General features: G+C 52.5%; 4 protein-coding genes across 4 annotated transcripts; 2 read left to right on the forward strand and 2 right to left on the reverse strand.

Moving 5' to 3' along the window:
* Nucleotides 1-4,054: 4,054 nt before the first annotated feature.
* On the reverse strand, nucleotides 4,055-4,852 carry BDZ99DRAFT_521442 (uncharacterized protein; the record flags this gene model as incomplete). The annotated part of the gene is made up of 1 exon (XM_033725624.1): nucleotides 4,055-4,852. The coding sequence occupies one exon, from the start codon at nucleotides 4,850-4,852 to the stop codon at nucleotides 4,055-4,057; it is 798 nt and encodes a 265-aa protein (XP_033575935.1).
* A 770-nt stretch (nucleotides 4,853-5,622) lies between these two features.
* On the forward strand, nucleotides 5,623-6,497 carry BDZ99DRAFT_463822 (uncharacterized protein). Its single transcript, XM_033720157.1, has 2 exons — nucleotides 5,623-5,829; nucleotides 5,885-6,497. Exon 2 carries the CDS (start codon nucleotides 5,942-5,944, stop codon nucleotides 6,161-6,163), a length of 222 nt encoding a protein of 73 aa, XP_033575936.1. The 5' UTR covers nucleotides 5,623-5,829; nucleotides 5,885-5,941; the 3' UTR covers nucleotides 6,164-6,497.
* A 792-nt stretch (nucleotides 6,498-7,289) lies between these two features.
* On the forward strand, nucleotides 7,290-10,874 carry BDZ99DRAFT_389611 (uncharacterized protein; the record flags this gene model as incomplete). The annotated part of the gene is made up of 6 exons (XM_033715647.1): nucleotides 7,290-7,317; nucleotides 7,374-7,769; nucleotides 8,571-8,741; nucleotides 8,791-8,864; nucleotides 8,910-9,291; nucleotides 9,343-10,874. The coding sequence occupies 6 exons, from the start codon at nucleotides 7,290-7,292 to the stop codon at nucleotides 10,872-10,874; spliced, it is 2,583 nt and encodes an 860-aa protein (XP_033575937.1).
* Nucleotides 10,875-11,861: 987 nt separating this feature from the next.
* On the reverse strand, nucleotides 11,862-13,100 carry BDZ99DRAFT_509386 (uncharacterized protein). Its single transcript, XM_033724402.1, has 2 exons — nucleotides 12,813-13,100; nucleotides 11,862-12,734 (listed from the first exon to the last, which is right to left on the reverse strand). Exons 1-2 carry the CDS (start codon nucleotides 12,997-12,999, stop codon nucleotides 12,253-12,255), a joined length of 669 nt encoding a protein of 222 aa, XP_033575938.1. The 5' UTR covers nucleotides 13,000-13,100; the 3' UTR covers nucleotides 11,862-12,252.
* Between the last annotated feature and the right edge of the window lie 1,653 nt (nucleotides 13,101-14,753).

Genomic DNA, 14,753 nt, shown 5'->3' on the forward strand with positions numbered 1-14,753 from the left:
TGTTGCTGGGGCGGCTGCGCGTTAGGGGTCGCAATTCGCGGTGTACCTACCGCGACGCCGCCGGCACTACTCGTAGGGCTTTGAGGCTGCGTACAATTGTTCGCAGGGCCTTGGATAGCCCCTAGGGGCCCTCCTTAGGTTGTATTTCCAAAATGCTGTGGGGTCGATTGCATCGTGTTTTTCGGGCTATAATATAGAATAAATTTAATAGTAACTATTATAATATTATCTATTAATTTTCGAGGTCTTTTAAAGGCCCTATATAGTTGTAGAAGAGTTTTAGCTCCTAAGGCTAGGTAAGATTTATAATACAATAAATAGAATTACACGTACTTATTACTCTAACTTTCTACCTAGCAACTATAAAGGGCTAAATAACATGTGCACTTATATAATTTCACTTAATATTTAGTAGTTGGTGAGATTTCTCCGGTGTTAAAAGGTCCAAATCGCACCATAATTGGGGGTGGCCACAGGCTTGCGTGGGCCGTATGTGTAACGGGTCGTCTCTTCTATACCTTCCAAGTGCCACGCACTAAGGCAGGGTATAGGTCAAGTCGTCGTCGGGGTGCAATAGTCTTCAAAAGGTGAGGCAAGATCAATCTCAGGTACAAGACGGGGTTGTCACTTCCAATAGGTAGTATTGAAGTCTTGAGTTGAACACGAGGTTCCTATCTATGCAAAGGAGCGTCCTTATATATGAAAGCTCCGCCCTAAGAAACCTATGGCTCAGTCTGGATCGTCACGCTCGGCCACTGATCCTCCAGATCCTGTGTCCGCGACCTTGCTCCTGGGGATCACTCCCTGATTCTCCTGATCCCACTGATCCATCACGTGGATCTCTCATCCCGTGATTCCTATCCTTGTATCGTTCCCATCCACCAGCAGTCCGTGGGGGAATCCAGGATACCGATGCGTCCTACACGTGACCCCCTTGGTCCCGTGACCTGGTCCTTTGTGATCAGCCTGATTTGTCTGCTTGTCTCCGCGAGTGCCTCTGCGCTCGGGTGGTTCGTATTACGGGTTGTAACAGTATGCTTGCCGACTACGTTACGTTTATTAAAAGCGGGCTATAAAGGGTGTGTATATTTGCTCGCAACTTATATGGGGATTTCCGCTGCTGGGTTTCATCCTTAGAAAGGAGGGAGATTTGTGTACACATTACTGCCTCAGTATTAGATGCTGTGTTGTACGTGTACTTGAAGCTAGAGTTCTCCTGTACTATCTACAGCACGTCAACAGTGACGCCTGATAGATATTTGAATCTTTTGCATGTATAGTATCTATCTAGACTTACCTACAGTGTGCCGCCCTGACCTTCCATGCAACTTCTTCAGTCTCATAGCTCGTTCCTGAGGAGTAAAATATGTATTGTTTCTGATTTGAAAGCTCGGCATCTTGAAGGTAAGTGTAGAACAGGCCTGTCTAGGTTGACAGTATAGAGACAGAGGTGGCTCTAAACTCGTCATTATCCAAGCTATACTACAGTCGCCGCCGTCGGCGGGAACGTTGACACGGAGAAGACTTGGTGCCATTGGGTTGAAGTTGTTGTAAGCGCCGTTGATGCTTCCAGCTCCTAGATATAGCACAGGGGCGATGTAATCGTTGCGCTGTACGTTTTTCCATTTATGTCGATAATTGGGGAGCTGTCCGTGGCGGTTGTGCCTGGCTGGAACACCAGTAGCGCTGGTTTCTTGCCCTGACGGTAGACCGAAAGGCTGATTTGGAAATCTGACTTGTCGGTGATGACTATGTAATTGTTGCCGGAGTCGCTCCAGTCCCGCGGGAGCAGCAACCGGGTTCGATAGCTGAACCTGTATCATAAGAAGCTTTCTATAGCGTCGTAATGTGGGTACGAGGACCCGAAGTGATGGCATGCATGTAGCCGGTAGCATTTGATGTATCCGCTGGGCTGCCTGAACTAGGCCCCGTCGCGGCATAGATGATGTCCCATGTACAGCCAAGCTATTATCCTGCATTTGATTTTTCAGGGGAAGGGAATGGGCAGTCCCTTTAGAATCAACATAGCCGAAGAGAGTGGTGTTCTGAGGGGCGTCTCCTACGCCGCCTACAATTCCACCTGTGGAGAACCATACATTTCCTTGAGCATCGAACATGCTGTTCAACAGCTTTTCATACACTTCCACGACGCCCAGGGCAGCGAGATCGATGGTGGTTTTTGGAAGATCACACTGTGTTCCTTGTCGTTGGGCCGTGGCGTGAGCTCACTGCTATCGTGTTACTTTTGAGATCGATTTCCATATACTCGGTATTTAAATGGTTGCTCCTTGGGGATGACCAGGTTGACAAGATTGCGAAGGTGTCGGGATCTACTGCTGCTAGAGCGTAAGTTGGTGTTTTTGAGCCGTTGGCTAGATACGTAAAAGCTGCCGTCAATTCGCCTTGAGCGTCGAATACCAGGAGTCTTAAGCCAGAGGCGATAGTTGACACATTGACAATGTTGCATGTGGGCCACCGTTCCCGCTATTTCCAGTGTTTCCTGTATCCTGGTGCATGAGGGAGCCATCGGGAGTATATTGCACTGGGGCAGCCAGTGGTGGTGCTTTGACAGCGCAGCGCAGCTAGTAAAACCCTCTCCTGCTGAAGGCTGCGAATTGGTGACGGGTTTTGGAGAGGTTGCTTGGCGCTCAAACGGTAAATATGGGTACCAATTTTCAGGAATCGGCACAATGTCTTACGACTGGGGAGATGCGTCTTGCTGCAAAGAGGTCGGCATTGTTATAAAAGTTGAGAGCATCAGTTGAAGAAGGCATAGTGATAGACGCATCATTACGAGGATGAGAGCAATGAAGAGAGGGGATATTCGGAGTGATAACAATTGAGAGCTGATAGCCACGAATGGGAACAGTTGGAGGGCCCTGAGGCTATATACACGAAAGAGAGGAAAGGCTCGAACGGTCGGAGCGCCTGGTATCGCGCAGGTACGAGGTTGGATCTACATAAGCAAAAGCCACCCTTGCCCTTATACTGAAAGGGAGCTCGCTCGAGATGGGCGATGGGCCGACCCTTGGGAAACGAGTGATCGGCCTTGCAGGATGGCAATGGCAACATAATCGAAGTGTGAAGACAGGCAAGCCCATCGTTGCGTAGACAGTATATGTTTATTCTACACGCCATGAGAGAAAGAGCGGCCCTCGACGCATGCAATTCGTGAGTCCGCTCAACCTCGGAAGGATTGTGGCATTGTTGGCTGGCTGTTGGGATCTGCAACGTGGTGCCTAAGGGATAAGGAGCTCGGGTACTGGTGTCTAATGTCGTACAAAGGTAGAATATGGTGAAGTCACAGTAACGGCGAGGAAGCGAGCAACACCATAAGAGCGGCGCATTGCGCAACAAAATAAGAGAGTTCGCCTGTTAAAGGATAACATAGCGATTATAGCGTATGGACATACTAAGGTGTGGCGGGGAGAGATTTCCAAGTCTTCTTTAGAAGGGTACCAACAGCCCAAGGCGATCCGGGACCCACATAATGAGGACAGCCACTCACGTCGCCTCCCGGATAGTTACGACGGAACGATTCCGGTATGCCGTACCGGGCCGTGCGATCTGGATATGTATGCCCGGCCCTTAGCTTCTAGCCTTTTATCAGACGACAACCTGCCCGAATCTGAGCGGGCATCTTTTTCCAACCACGATGCCAGCTGCCGTAGATACTCGGTGGTAGCGAAGATGCTACAGATCTAGGGACCTATCTGCATCGTGACCGTCAATCATACTCCTTAACGCACTCTCAGAGCTTCGACGATGTCTTCACAACACAGAGCAAGATGATGATGGGAAGGCGGCAATCGTGAGTGCTAGACTGGTATTCTAATCGAAGTGCTTTGCCTCAAACTACCTGACATATTCTGGTCAATCGCCGGCTTGTGCCATATCCTGCTCTCAATAGATCATCCTGCCCTATGATTCCGCACGAATAGTCTGGCTTCCCACGCCCGTCCAAGACGTCATGTGTCTACACGACACGAAGTGGTAGAATAGAGCCTTCTTACTCTGCCCCATCGACATCCTCCGAACAAGCTCGTCCTCTGCCTCACCGATAGCTTCCCGACCCAAGCTCCTGTGCCTCATCGAAAGCTTCCCGAACAAGCTCTTCCTCGTTGTACTGAATAGCCTCTCTCCAGCCGCGGTCGTCATGATCCAGTTGTCCCTCATGCTCTGCGATGAACGGATGGGTGCCATATTTGCGGTTGTACCATAACAGATGGAGATAAGCCGGCCAAAGCGATAATGTGTCCCCTTGTGGTTGTATATGCGGCTGCGGAGCAACTATGGGCGGCTGCGGAGCAACTATGGACGCCTGTGGACCAAGAGAACCGGTCTCTGGCCTGGCACCACCGTGTGTCTTGTCGTGGAGTGAAGGCTTGCCTAACCCCCGTACAATGGGCTCTGGTATAGTTCTGGCGACCGATGCTTCCTGCATGTTAGCATCGGTGTCATCTTTCTTGCTCCCTCTTTCCCGGACTACAACCTTTTTTGGGCGATCATTAGGGTTATCGCCCTCCCGTCCCGGAGAACATTGTCTTTTTCGTAGTGCGACGTTCGAATCCTCGCCGCCTGCTCTCCCTGCGCCAGCTTCGTTTTCCTCGGCTGGGTTGTAGATCGTTGTGAGCCGAGCCTGGCTCCTTTCTGGCTTTGTTACTGCGGGCTGACCGGCTCTGCGGACAGGGCTTCCAGCGTCCGGAGCAGAGATTCCTGCATGGTCTCCATTTTGCGGTCTGCTGCTTTGGTCTGACTCAACACCGTTTCTGCCGTCGCTCGTCAGCGCAGCATCACGCCCAATGAGCGAATGGTCATATACGCATTGTATGATTCTGGGTGGTTCCGTCATTGTGTTTCGGCTAGGCCGCTGCAGGGCTTTGCTAGCGTTCCGACCGAGAGGAGGAGATTTGTTGATTCGACGGCCAAAGTTTGTTGATGAATCGGGGCTGTGAAAAGCTTTGTCACCGGTTTGTTATGCGGCGGGCTTTTCGTTCACCGCTTCACCGCTTCGTCACCTCTTCAATTTCCAGTAGTTTTGGTTGCATACTTAAGCTTCCATACATGGTTCACTAAGTTAAACACTACATTGTATTACAAGACTACAGCACAATAGCCTTCCACCGTTTGAGGTCTGTCAACATATTAATAGAGTTCAGGAAGATCTTAGCATCGTATTGCAAGCTCGGTACGCTCATAGTTTCCAAATCTAGCCTGGGCAAGCGACGAGCAAGCCTATGCAGGATCACACGGAGGCCGTGGGCAGGTAAGGAATTTATCCCGTGTTAGACTACAATCATATCTGTACTTGGGTCGCTATTTTAATTAAGAGCAAGCGCCACAGACGACATGTTAGATACGTCTCATTTGTTATGCCAGCGTGAACAATAGAAAAGCAGCCATTCCACGTCGCGAAATATCTACATTAGGTGCAGAAGCGCGATTGTAGACACTGAATGCATGTACAAAAATATGAGAGGCATAACTCAGATAAAGTTTTGGAGTTGCTACAAAGCGCCGACCCGTGGAGTCAAGCAGTATTCACCCTTGTAAATTGTGATGATGTCCTCATCGGAGCTTTAGTATTACCCTATCTTGCTCAATCTATTACGAAATAGCTCACCTTGATCCATTGGATTATGTGAACTTCTTATCACGCTTTTGGAGCATAATAGATGCACTGAAGTCTAAATCGCGACTTGCCCACGTGATCGTGAAATACGCTAAGCCATCAGGCACATTGCACCCTTCCTCTTTACAAATTGCATCAGATCGAGATACCTTTTATCAAAAAAAGAGCTTCCAACTCAGAAGCACCAGATTCTACACCTATAATTACGTCAACCGAGCCTCTCCAGCATCCTCAATGACCTGGGCAACCAACCTCATCAAACAGCTTCAGCAAGGCCTCGCAGTACAATTCCGACCCTCCGGCCACTCTATGCGCGGAAAAATCACTCATCGGTCCTTATGTACCGCCGAGCCGATTTCAGAACATATCTCAGTCGATGACGTCGTGCTGTGCAAAGTCAAAGGCAGCCATTACCTCCACCTCGTGAAGGCAAAGTCGGGAGTGCGGTATTTCATTGGTAACAACGTCGGCGGAACTAACGGCTGGATCACGAAAAAGAGTATTTATGGGAAGCTTACGCGGGTTGAATGATGATTGTATTTAAATGAAGTAGTCGACAACCCCGACCACGTGTTTGTAGATCGCCAATGGCGTCAGAATGTAAGAGCTCGGTATGCAGGAAGAGGAATGTATCATATGGGTGTTCGTAAGCTAGGTCCGTAAAACGGAAAGATATACACGGAAGCTACTGAGTACCTCCTAGTTCCATACAGGGCACTACGCGACCTTGTTTTCGTGCTGCTTTGGAAATGACGTTTCAAGACAAGCCATGCATGCAGGCGTCGTCGTGGCATGTTTCAATCGGGCGGGGAACTTGATGGCACAAAGCCGCAGCAAACAAGAGTGAGGTAGCGGAGACTGCCATGGTGGGGGGCGACGACTGGATTCTGGATGCCAGGCGGACGCGGAGCCATGGCCGCCACTCCCCAGCCCCAGCCCCAGCCTCTCCAGCAGCCTTGGATTTGCGATCTCTGGCTGCTCAGGAACAAGATTAGCGCTCCGTGGCTCGTTTAGGCGACCCGACGCCAGCCCGTGACTGCCCGGCCACTACGGCTCTGGCTGAGCAGAGGGAGAGAAGTGGGCTGAATCGTCATAAACTCTGGACACAGCATCCGGCTTGTGATAGCACGCGGTCCTTGGGCGCAGTTTGCCGTCGACGGCGGTCATGGACGCCGGGCTCGTGGGTGGCCTGGTGGCCTGGCACCCTGGGTGGGGATGCCCATCCGCGAGAATCAACGCACGGGGCAGCTATTTTGGGGAGCCAGGGGATGAAACACGAAAGTTCCCAGACTCCCTTTCTCGACCCCATCGTCGCCCAAGCAGCCTCATACACGATTGCGCTCGCCGTCTCCTCCAGCACCCGCTCCACGCTCCTCGCATATCCATACCGACTCGTCTGCCGGCGCTGCGGCATGATCTGAGGCGTCCCTCGGCAGCCCCGACCTGCACCGCCGCACCAGTGGCACCGCCCTGTGTCCCTCTTTCCCGACTCACCACTCCGCTGCTCGCTGCAGTGGCTACAATTCTTTGCTCCCTAGCTCTTGGGCATCTTGGATTCTACGCCCCCCAACATTCGCATTCTTTGGCGCCCGCGGTCGATTTGGCGACGGCGGCAGCAATATCCCACCCGTTGGATTCTTTTTGGACATGAGTTAGAATGACGCGACCCCATATTATTCGAGCCGGTACGTCTGCGCTGAACGATGCGAATTGGCGCACTGTCTAACATTGGTTTGCGCAGATACGCTCGACCTGCAAGAAAAGACCTCTCCCACCGCGCAGGACCACTCTCGCCAGCCCGCACACCCAGCACCCCTCGGAATTGGCCCCGCCGCGCCCCATCAAGCTGCCGCGGTCAAGCAGGCCGACGACGAGCGCGCCGCCGAAGATGCCAACCTGCAGAAGGCGTGGAACGACTCGGGGGCTGCTCTGCGCGACGACCCAGGCTCCGACGACGAGACGACCCTCGTCAACAATGGGGATCAGCAACAGCAGCTGCAAGACGAGCAGGCGATACGCATGAATGGCGGCATGTCGAGCGCCGGCGACGGCGGAGACATAACCGACGCCGACATTGACGACATGGACGACGACGACATGATGGACAAGATCTCGAGTTCGCCGTCCATTGACGATGGTGTGTATTCTCTACCTACGTCCCGGCCTCCGCGCCGCTCTTCTCTCACTCCGGATTCGACACCGACTCCCCCGCGGTGCTCGAAGTCGGCCACCCCTTCACCCAGCCTCGATTTCTCTTCTTCGCCCTACAGATCCACGCCAGTCCACCTTCCGCTCGCTGCCTCTGCTGGTTCAGACGATCCCGACACAGCAGCTGGAACGGGTGCTCGGCGGACATCTTCTCTCATTCCATCCCCTACACCATTTCCTTTCTCCCTCAAGTCAAGATTGCCCCAGGCACAGTCACCAAGTCATCTTCATCGTGGTCGTAAGTATACGCCGCTGGAGGCATCGAAACCAGGAACCAAGACGGTCCGCTTCGCCGGAATCATGGACGCCTCTCCAAAACCGCAGCCGGATTATTTGACGAGGATCGACGCTCGATTGCAGAGCATACGCCAGGATTCCAATGTCTCGCTTGTCAAGTTTGACTCTGGTGACCTTCGAAAGATGCTGCTCCCCTCGGACGACCCGCTCCTGGATATTGAAGACGGTTCTGAACTGGAACACAGCTCTGATATTGACGAGTACTACCTCGTTCCTCCCAAGATCAACCGGGCCTTGTTTACCCCTAAAGAGATGTTGGTCCTGGACACTCCGCTTCCTACGCCGTTCGGATCTCCAACAAGCTCCGACTCTTCCTGGATAACCGACAGCGACGCCGACTCTGCCCTGGACATGGACTACTCTGGCGGTGATGATGACAGTGACGTTTCTTTTTCTGACGATCCACGTTTCATTGACTCTGGCTGGGGCGGAGAGTGCTTACGATACACAGAGGACATTGATTTTGAATTCGTTTACGCTCTGCATACGTTTGTTGCGACGGTAGAAGGCCAAGCCAATGCCACCAAAGGCGACACCATGGTCCTCCTGGACGATAGTAACAGCTATTGGTGGCTGGTCAGAGTAGTGAAGGACAGTAGTATTGGTATGCGCCTTCCGCATCCGCTCGCCACGTCATCCACTTACGATCTCAGGATATCTCCCCGCCGAGCACATCGAGACGCCGACTGAGCGATTAGCACGGCTGAACAAGCACCGAAATATCGATGTAAGTTCTTTTGGAGCTTAATGGGGCATGTTCTAATCAATATAGCTATCTGCTACCATGCTGGGCGACACGGCCGAGAAAACGAAGAACCCCCTGAAAAAGGCCATGAGGCGACGAAACGCAAAGACTGTTCAGTTCACGGCTCCCACATACGTCGAAGCGTCTGATTACGACTACTCATCCGACGAAGACGATGAGCAGGACGATTCGTTCGAAGGGACATCTCAACAGACCCAAGGCGAGGCAGCGCAAAACGGCCAGGAGCCAGAGCAGGAGGACGCACTGGCTGTCCAACCACTCAAGGTCAACGGGTCCAAGAAGGAGGCCAAATCTTCGGATAGCATTGATACTCCGCGAGAATCAACCGACGACCTGTTGAAAGATAGCGACAAACAACGAACCAGTGACGAGATGTTTGATCGACCTCGTGAGTCCTCTTTAGAACGTAACATTGAACCGAAGAGCTTACTCGTGATAGTGGATCCGAAAGTTTCGCGCAATGGGACACTGCGAAACACAGATTCGTTCTTCAAAGACGACAACGCAGAGACACGGAAAATCACCCTTACGCCAAATCTCCTCAGAGACGATTCAAGTGGTTCAACGACGCGGTCCTTTGAGAGTAAGGAGCGAGGCCCTAGCCTGGAGAGTCTTGAGAAGAACGGATTTGCCGACAAGGCCAAGGATGAGAAGAAAAAGAAGGAGAAGAAGCCTGGGATGCTCAGTGGGCTGTTTAAGAGGAAGGACAAGAAGACCAAGACCCAAGATCCGGAGAACAGTGATACTGAGAAGGTTTCCGAGGAGCTCGGAAGGGGCTCACCCCAGAGCAAGAACTCTGACGACTCGCCGACGGAGAACTCCATGTCCGAAAAGGAGCCTGTGGTGCAACCCCAGAGGAATCCCAGCAAGGGCAAACTCCAAAAGCAACCCCGAAATGGTGATGTCTCTCCTCCCAAGAACGCCCAGAATACGTCACAGAATACGTCCCAGAATACGTCCCAGAATACGTCCCAGACTGCAAGTCCAGAGCCCACAGCGCAGCTTCAGCCAGCTCCACTGAACTCCAAACCTAACGGTCAACAAAACTCCGGTACCATGCGTCTTGTATCCCCCGAACCTGAACAACCCCCGCAGGAGTCTCTGCAAGGACGCATACAATCGCCCGAGTCCACAGCCGAGCCACAACGGTCTCGGTCCCACTCCTCAGCCGCGAAAACAAATCCCATCGCTAACATGTTGGGCCGCAGTCCGAGCGAACCTCGACCTGAAAAGGTTAGAAAGGCGAAGCAGCGTATTCAGCTCGATGATTTCGACTCTTCAGCAGATGACGAGAAGACAGATCCTTTTGCAGACCCCCATGAAACTGCAGAGGAGACGTCCCAGCGCCGTACCGACCCTTCAGATTCTGCAGAGCGTTTATCTGAATCCCCGGTACATGTTTCTCCGAGAGATGCCCAACCTCCAGAGAACGAACTCTCTGGTCGCGAAATAGATCACGACGCACACAATCCTCCCGACCTTACGGGCGACACTTCAAGCCAAGACTCAGGATCACCAATATCAACTCCATCCCTCCACGACAGCCCTTCTACATCGCAGCCCTCCGCGCCCAATCTCATCGCCTCGCGCCCGACGGGCACACCATCACCAACGACCCTGACGCCGCCCCTCACAAATGTCCCAGCAGCCCCAAGTCGCCCTGCTCCGATCCCTACGCACGAGATGCAGCACTCCCCTCCGCCATCCTCAACCGCTTCCCTCCCCGCATGGTCAGACGCCAGCCTCCGCACCTACCTCGACGACGGTAGCGACATCCGCGACATGCTCCTCGTCGTACACGACACCTCGGGCGTGGTGCCAGTCGGACCGGAGCACCCCATTATGGCTGGCCTATTCCAAGACGAACGCAGCGCCGTCAAGGATATGGGTGGTCGGCTGGACTCTTTACTTGGCGAGTGGTTGGTCAGGAAACGGAAGAAGCAGCTATCCGCTCCTGTTGCAGCTCGGTAACGTTCCAAATTCTGAATACTGAATCTTGGAATGCGGATTGTGATATCGAGAGAATGACTTGGATGGATGCATTTGTAGAGGACGATTGTACGAACTGAATTGAATCGAGTTGGTGTTGTTTCTTGCGGGTATACCCGGTCTTTGCAACTTTTGGGGGGTTTGGGGCGCTGGTTCTTTGCTCAGGCGGATATTCATATCCTTAGTGGGAACTCGTTCTTGCATTTGGAATTCTAGGCAAGCGGGGATAATGCTTTGGTTTAGCATTTTCATGCATCTCCTGCATTTCGAGAATTTTTTTTCTTTGCTTCGTTGCGGCTGAGGCGTGATAGCCACTTCTTTTCCTTTCGTCAAAGTCTTTGGGCGACTCTCAACTGAAGTTTGGTGCATCTTCGCTTCTGGTTACGGGCTTAGGTGTAGAAGCATTTCACCGGTGCTTTGCACGGCGGGTATGGAGGTTTGGATGTATAAATATCGTGGGCGTTTCTGTGCTTGTTTCGGAGGGAACCATAGGGGTTCGGGGATGGGTTTTATGAGGTGGGATGGTGTATATATTAGCGGTAGGGAATTGAGCGCCACATAGCTGGCAGGTCTTGAACATTGTCGTCGTGCTTTTTGTGATGTGGTTATTCTTTTCTCGTGGTACAATGCCTCGTTCTCGAAATTTGTCCACTCGTTTACCGCTGCGTAAGGAGCTTCACAGTATTTTTAGCATCCCAAATGAGAGAGAAAGTCGGTGTTTTGGACAACTAGTAATCTCGCGAGGCCACCTCAGACAGCGCCAACAGGGTGTAGGCAGATTGGATGTGTATCCGCTGCCCCCGTTTTCTATTAGTACGTTGGAGCCCCACAGACAGTGGGAGGGAAGTATACGGTATCTATGGCAAGGCACTGTATGCTTACTTCTAGGTGAGTACAGGCTTCGAATCGTAGAGGGTTACGGTTATTGGGGTGGCACGCCGAGAACGTATTGGTAAGAATGAGAAATATGATTGGTATAATGATATATGAATACAAATACAAGCATATGCTATGAGCGCTAAATGTGACATCGATAACATGATGCAACTCTTCATGCCAGTTCTCTTCGATTTACTCCTCATAAAGCGGGTAGCGTGTCTGCGAGGGCATCGAGGGCTAAAGAACCATGCCAAGCCCTCTCCTCGTATGCAGACGCGGAGGTAGCTCGGGATGATTACAAGAGTTTTAGCCTCATGGGCTCTTGAAGCTCCGCAGCATCATCAAACCGCGGCGCTGGAACTCTTCCGCTCGCTCGCAGCACCTGCTCAAGCACAAACCTCTTCACTTCACGGCATGTCCTCTCATCAGGCCCTCGAAGTGACTCCCTCTCCGGGTATTCAATTCGTCTTATGCCGCAACATCACCCACCCACCAACAACCCCCTCACGCGCTCAATCCTCTTCATCGCACCCTCCAGCCGCTCCAACCGCGCCCGCTTCTCCCCATCCCGCTCCTCCAGCACCGCCACCCGCGCCTCCAGCTTCGCCCGCGCTTTCCGCTCCGTCGCCACCATCTCGTTCGCCTGCTGGAACAGCTGCACGCTCAGGTCCTCGATCTCGCCGCTCATCGCGTGCAGCTGGCCCTCGGCGGCCGCGCGCAGGGTTTGCTCGCGCTCGAGCGCCGCGCGGAGGTCGGGGGATGGGACGGGCGGGAGAGGTGGTGGTTCGGTGGGGGAGGCTCGACGGGTGCCGAGGAGGGAGGAGAAGCGGGAGGTCTTATTGCTGGAGGAGGTGGTTGGGCGGGCGGGGTCGGTGTCGGTGGAGGAGCGGGGGGGCTCGGGGGGTGGTTGGGGGGGGGATTTGAGGCGGCGGAGCTCGTTTTCGTAGTCGGCGAGTTTGTCGACTGTAGATTTGACGTTAGCTGGGGTCCTTGTGGAGGGTTCTTGGGGAGCTCGAAAGTGGAAGACAGATCCACGCGTACCGGCTGAGGTGGCCTTCTCGGTCAGGAGCCTGATCTGTGATTCTAGCTCTGCTATCCGCCGCTTGTCGGCGTCGTGGTGCTCGTCTAGTGTGTGTGCATATTCGGCGCCGCACTGTGGACAGGTGTGCGCTTGCACGCGCAGGAATGGGTCGTCTGATGGGGTCGGTGTAAGCACGGCGGTGGACATGCTTAGTGCAGTGTGCAGCGAAAGTCAATAGCGACAGTAATGTAAAGGGTGAAATATGAGACGTGGGCCTGGGCGTTTCAGTAGCAAGCGTGGTGTTGAAGATGAGATGGTGGTGGGTGTTCAGGGTTGTCTTGCACGTGCCTTAAGCTTCAGGCAGGGTCCAGTCCAGCACGGGTCATCCCGCGGCTGAGGCGAAAGGCTAATTAATTGAAGCTCCTTGATTGGCCGCGAAGAACCACCTCAAAACTCAGCTCTAGAGCTACTAAGGCTGTTGCTTCCATATTGGGGCCAGAACACTACCCCGCAGTAACCCCCACTGACACTCCTCATACGGAGATCTACGGGCTCACCAGAAGAGCAATTTTGGGGTGCTCTGTGCTATCCTCCACCCATTTTCATTGTACCTTCTTTATAATCCCGTCGTCTTCCTCGACTAGTCAACACTCAGGTATAGTGAATGTAACGCACGACATCGGTCTGTCATAAACTCGAAGGAATACGCCACGCTAGTAGATCGCCTTAAGGTATAAGAACACTGATCGCCACTCCTCTTCCTCGAGCTGTCCTAGTTCCCATTTCTTCTCTTTAGCATTGCGGCCTGATCTGGCGTCATTCCTCCCTGCTCTGTTATAGCTAGTTAGGTGCTAGTAGTTTTACTATCGAATGTCCAGCCTCATGCTCAGCGCTCTTGGCATTCCAATTGACCACTTACAGAGAGGCTGTTGTAATGGTTGCTCCGCTGCCAATACGCTAGAGACTGCTAAGAGCCCTATGTGGTCAAAGCCTGTCTATCTTGAGGCATGACAAGCACCTATTTACGTCAGTATGGAGCATCGGCAGAGGGGCGCCCCTCTTTCGGCAAGTTAGCGTAACGTCCCGAACCTTCCATGCCGCCGCTATAGACGACGGCTTGAGTCTATTTAGAAACCGCTCAGTCGCAGCCTCGAGTTGGCAGCCTCGCCCATAGATTTTGACCAATACAATGGCGCATTTCAACACGCCACGGTTTCTCTACCACGACAGTTGTTCCGTCTCCGTTCGAAGGCGTGGACTCTTCCAAGGTACAGTGCTTGGCTTACTCCATTAGGGGGCATTTGAGTTGTAGACTAGCAGGGGATATGAGAGAGCAAGGAAATGGTTCTGAAGCTTCACATGTGGAGTGTTGGCCATGTTCGCTCAGTCTGTCAAGGTTGAATTGAAGTGCGCTTAGTAGTCTCGATAGAGTATCACGTATAGACGAGCTGTTGTTCGGTCTTGCCTGGAGAGAATTGTTTTAGCATCCATTCTTGGTGATTATAACAAATATCGTGCAAAGATTGCGGAAGTTCCCGAGAAAGTTGTGGCTCGGTGGGACTCCTCAACAGTTTGTTGTCGGTGTGAACGAATCAGATGTCGCTCTGCTGCAGCTATTTGGCAATCGTCTCCTGGGCTAATGGTAGCGCCGTCTCTACGGTCGTAGCTCCATTGTTTTGTTTCAGTGTTGCTCGGCTTTAGTATGAGGAATTGGATGATGTCGAGGTGTTTGAACCGCAGTATTTGAGCTCTAGTAGTCTGTGAAAGAGATTTAATAGACGGAATGAGGCCTGGTAGGAATATCGAAGCTTCTCGAAAATGTGCCTGGGATTGAATCCGAAATGGGGCTGAATCAAGTTTAGAATACCAAGCCAACCTTTTGAGGCCTCGCCCAAATTAAATCAGTATTCACCGCCTACTAGTCAAGGGCCCAAAACAAACAACCCAATGAAACATGAGAA

This window comes from Mytilinidion resinicola, assembly GCF_010093595.1.
Source record: "Mytilinidion resinicola strain CBS 304.34 unplaced genomic scaffold BDZ99scaffold_11, whole genome shotgun sequence".
In the NCBI taxonomy this organism is placed as follows: domain Eukaryota; kingdom Fungi; phylum Ascomycota; class Dothideomycetes; order Mytilinidiales; family Mytilinidiaceae; genus Mytilinidion; species Mytilinidion resinicola.

Coding starts and splice junctions, on each gene's coding strand:
- BDZ99DRAFT_463822 (XM_033720157.1), top strand. CDS start 5,942: ATGCGCGGAAAAATCACTCATCGGTCCTTATGTACCGCCGAGCCGATT.
- BDZ99DRAFT_509386 (XM_033724402.1), bottom strand. CDS start 12,999: ATGTCCACCGCCGTGCTTACACCGACCCCATCAGACGACCCATTCCTG. Junction 12,735..12,812: donor CGAGAAGGCCACCTCAGCCG/GTACGCGTGGAT, acceptor TCAAATCTACAG/TCGACAAACTCGCCGACTAC.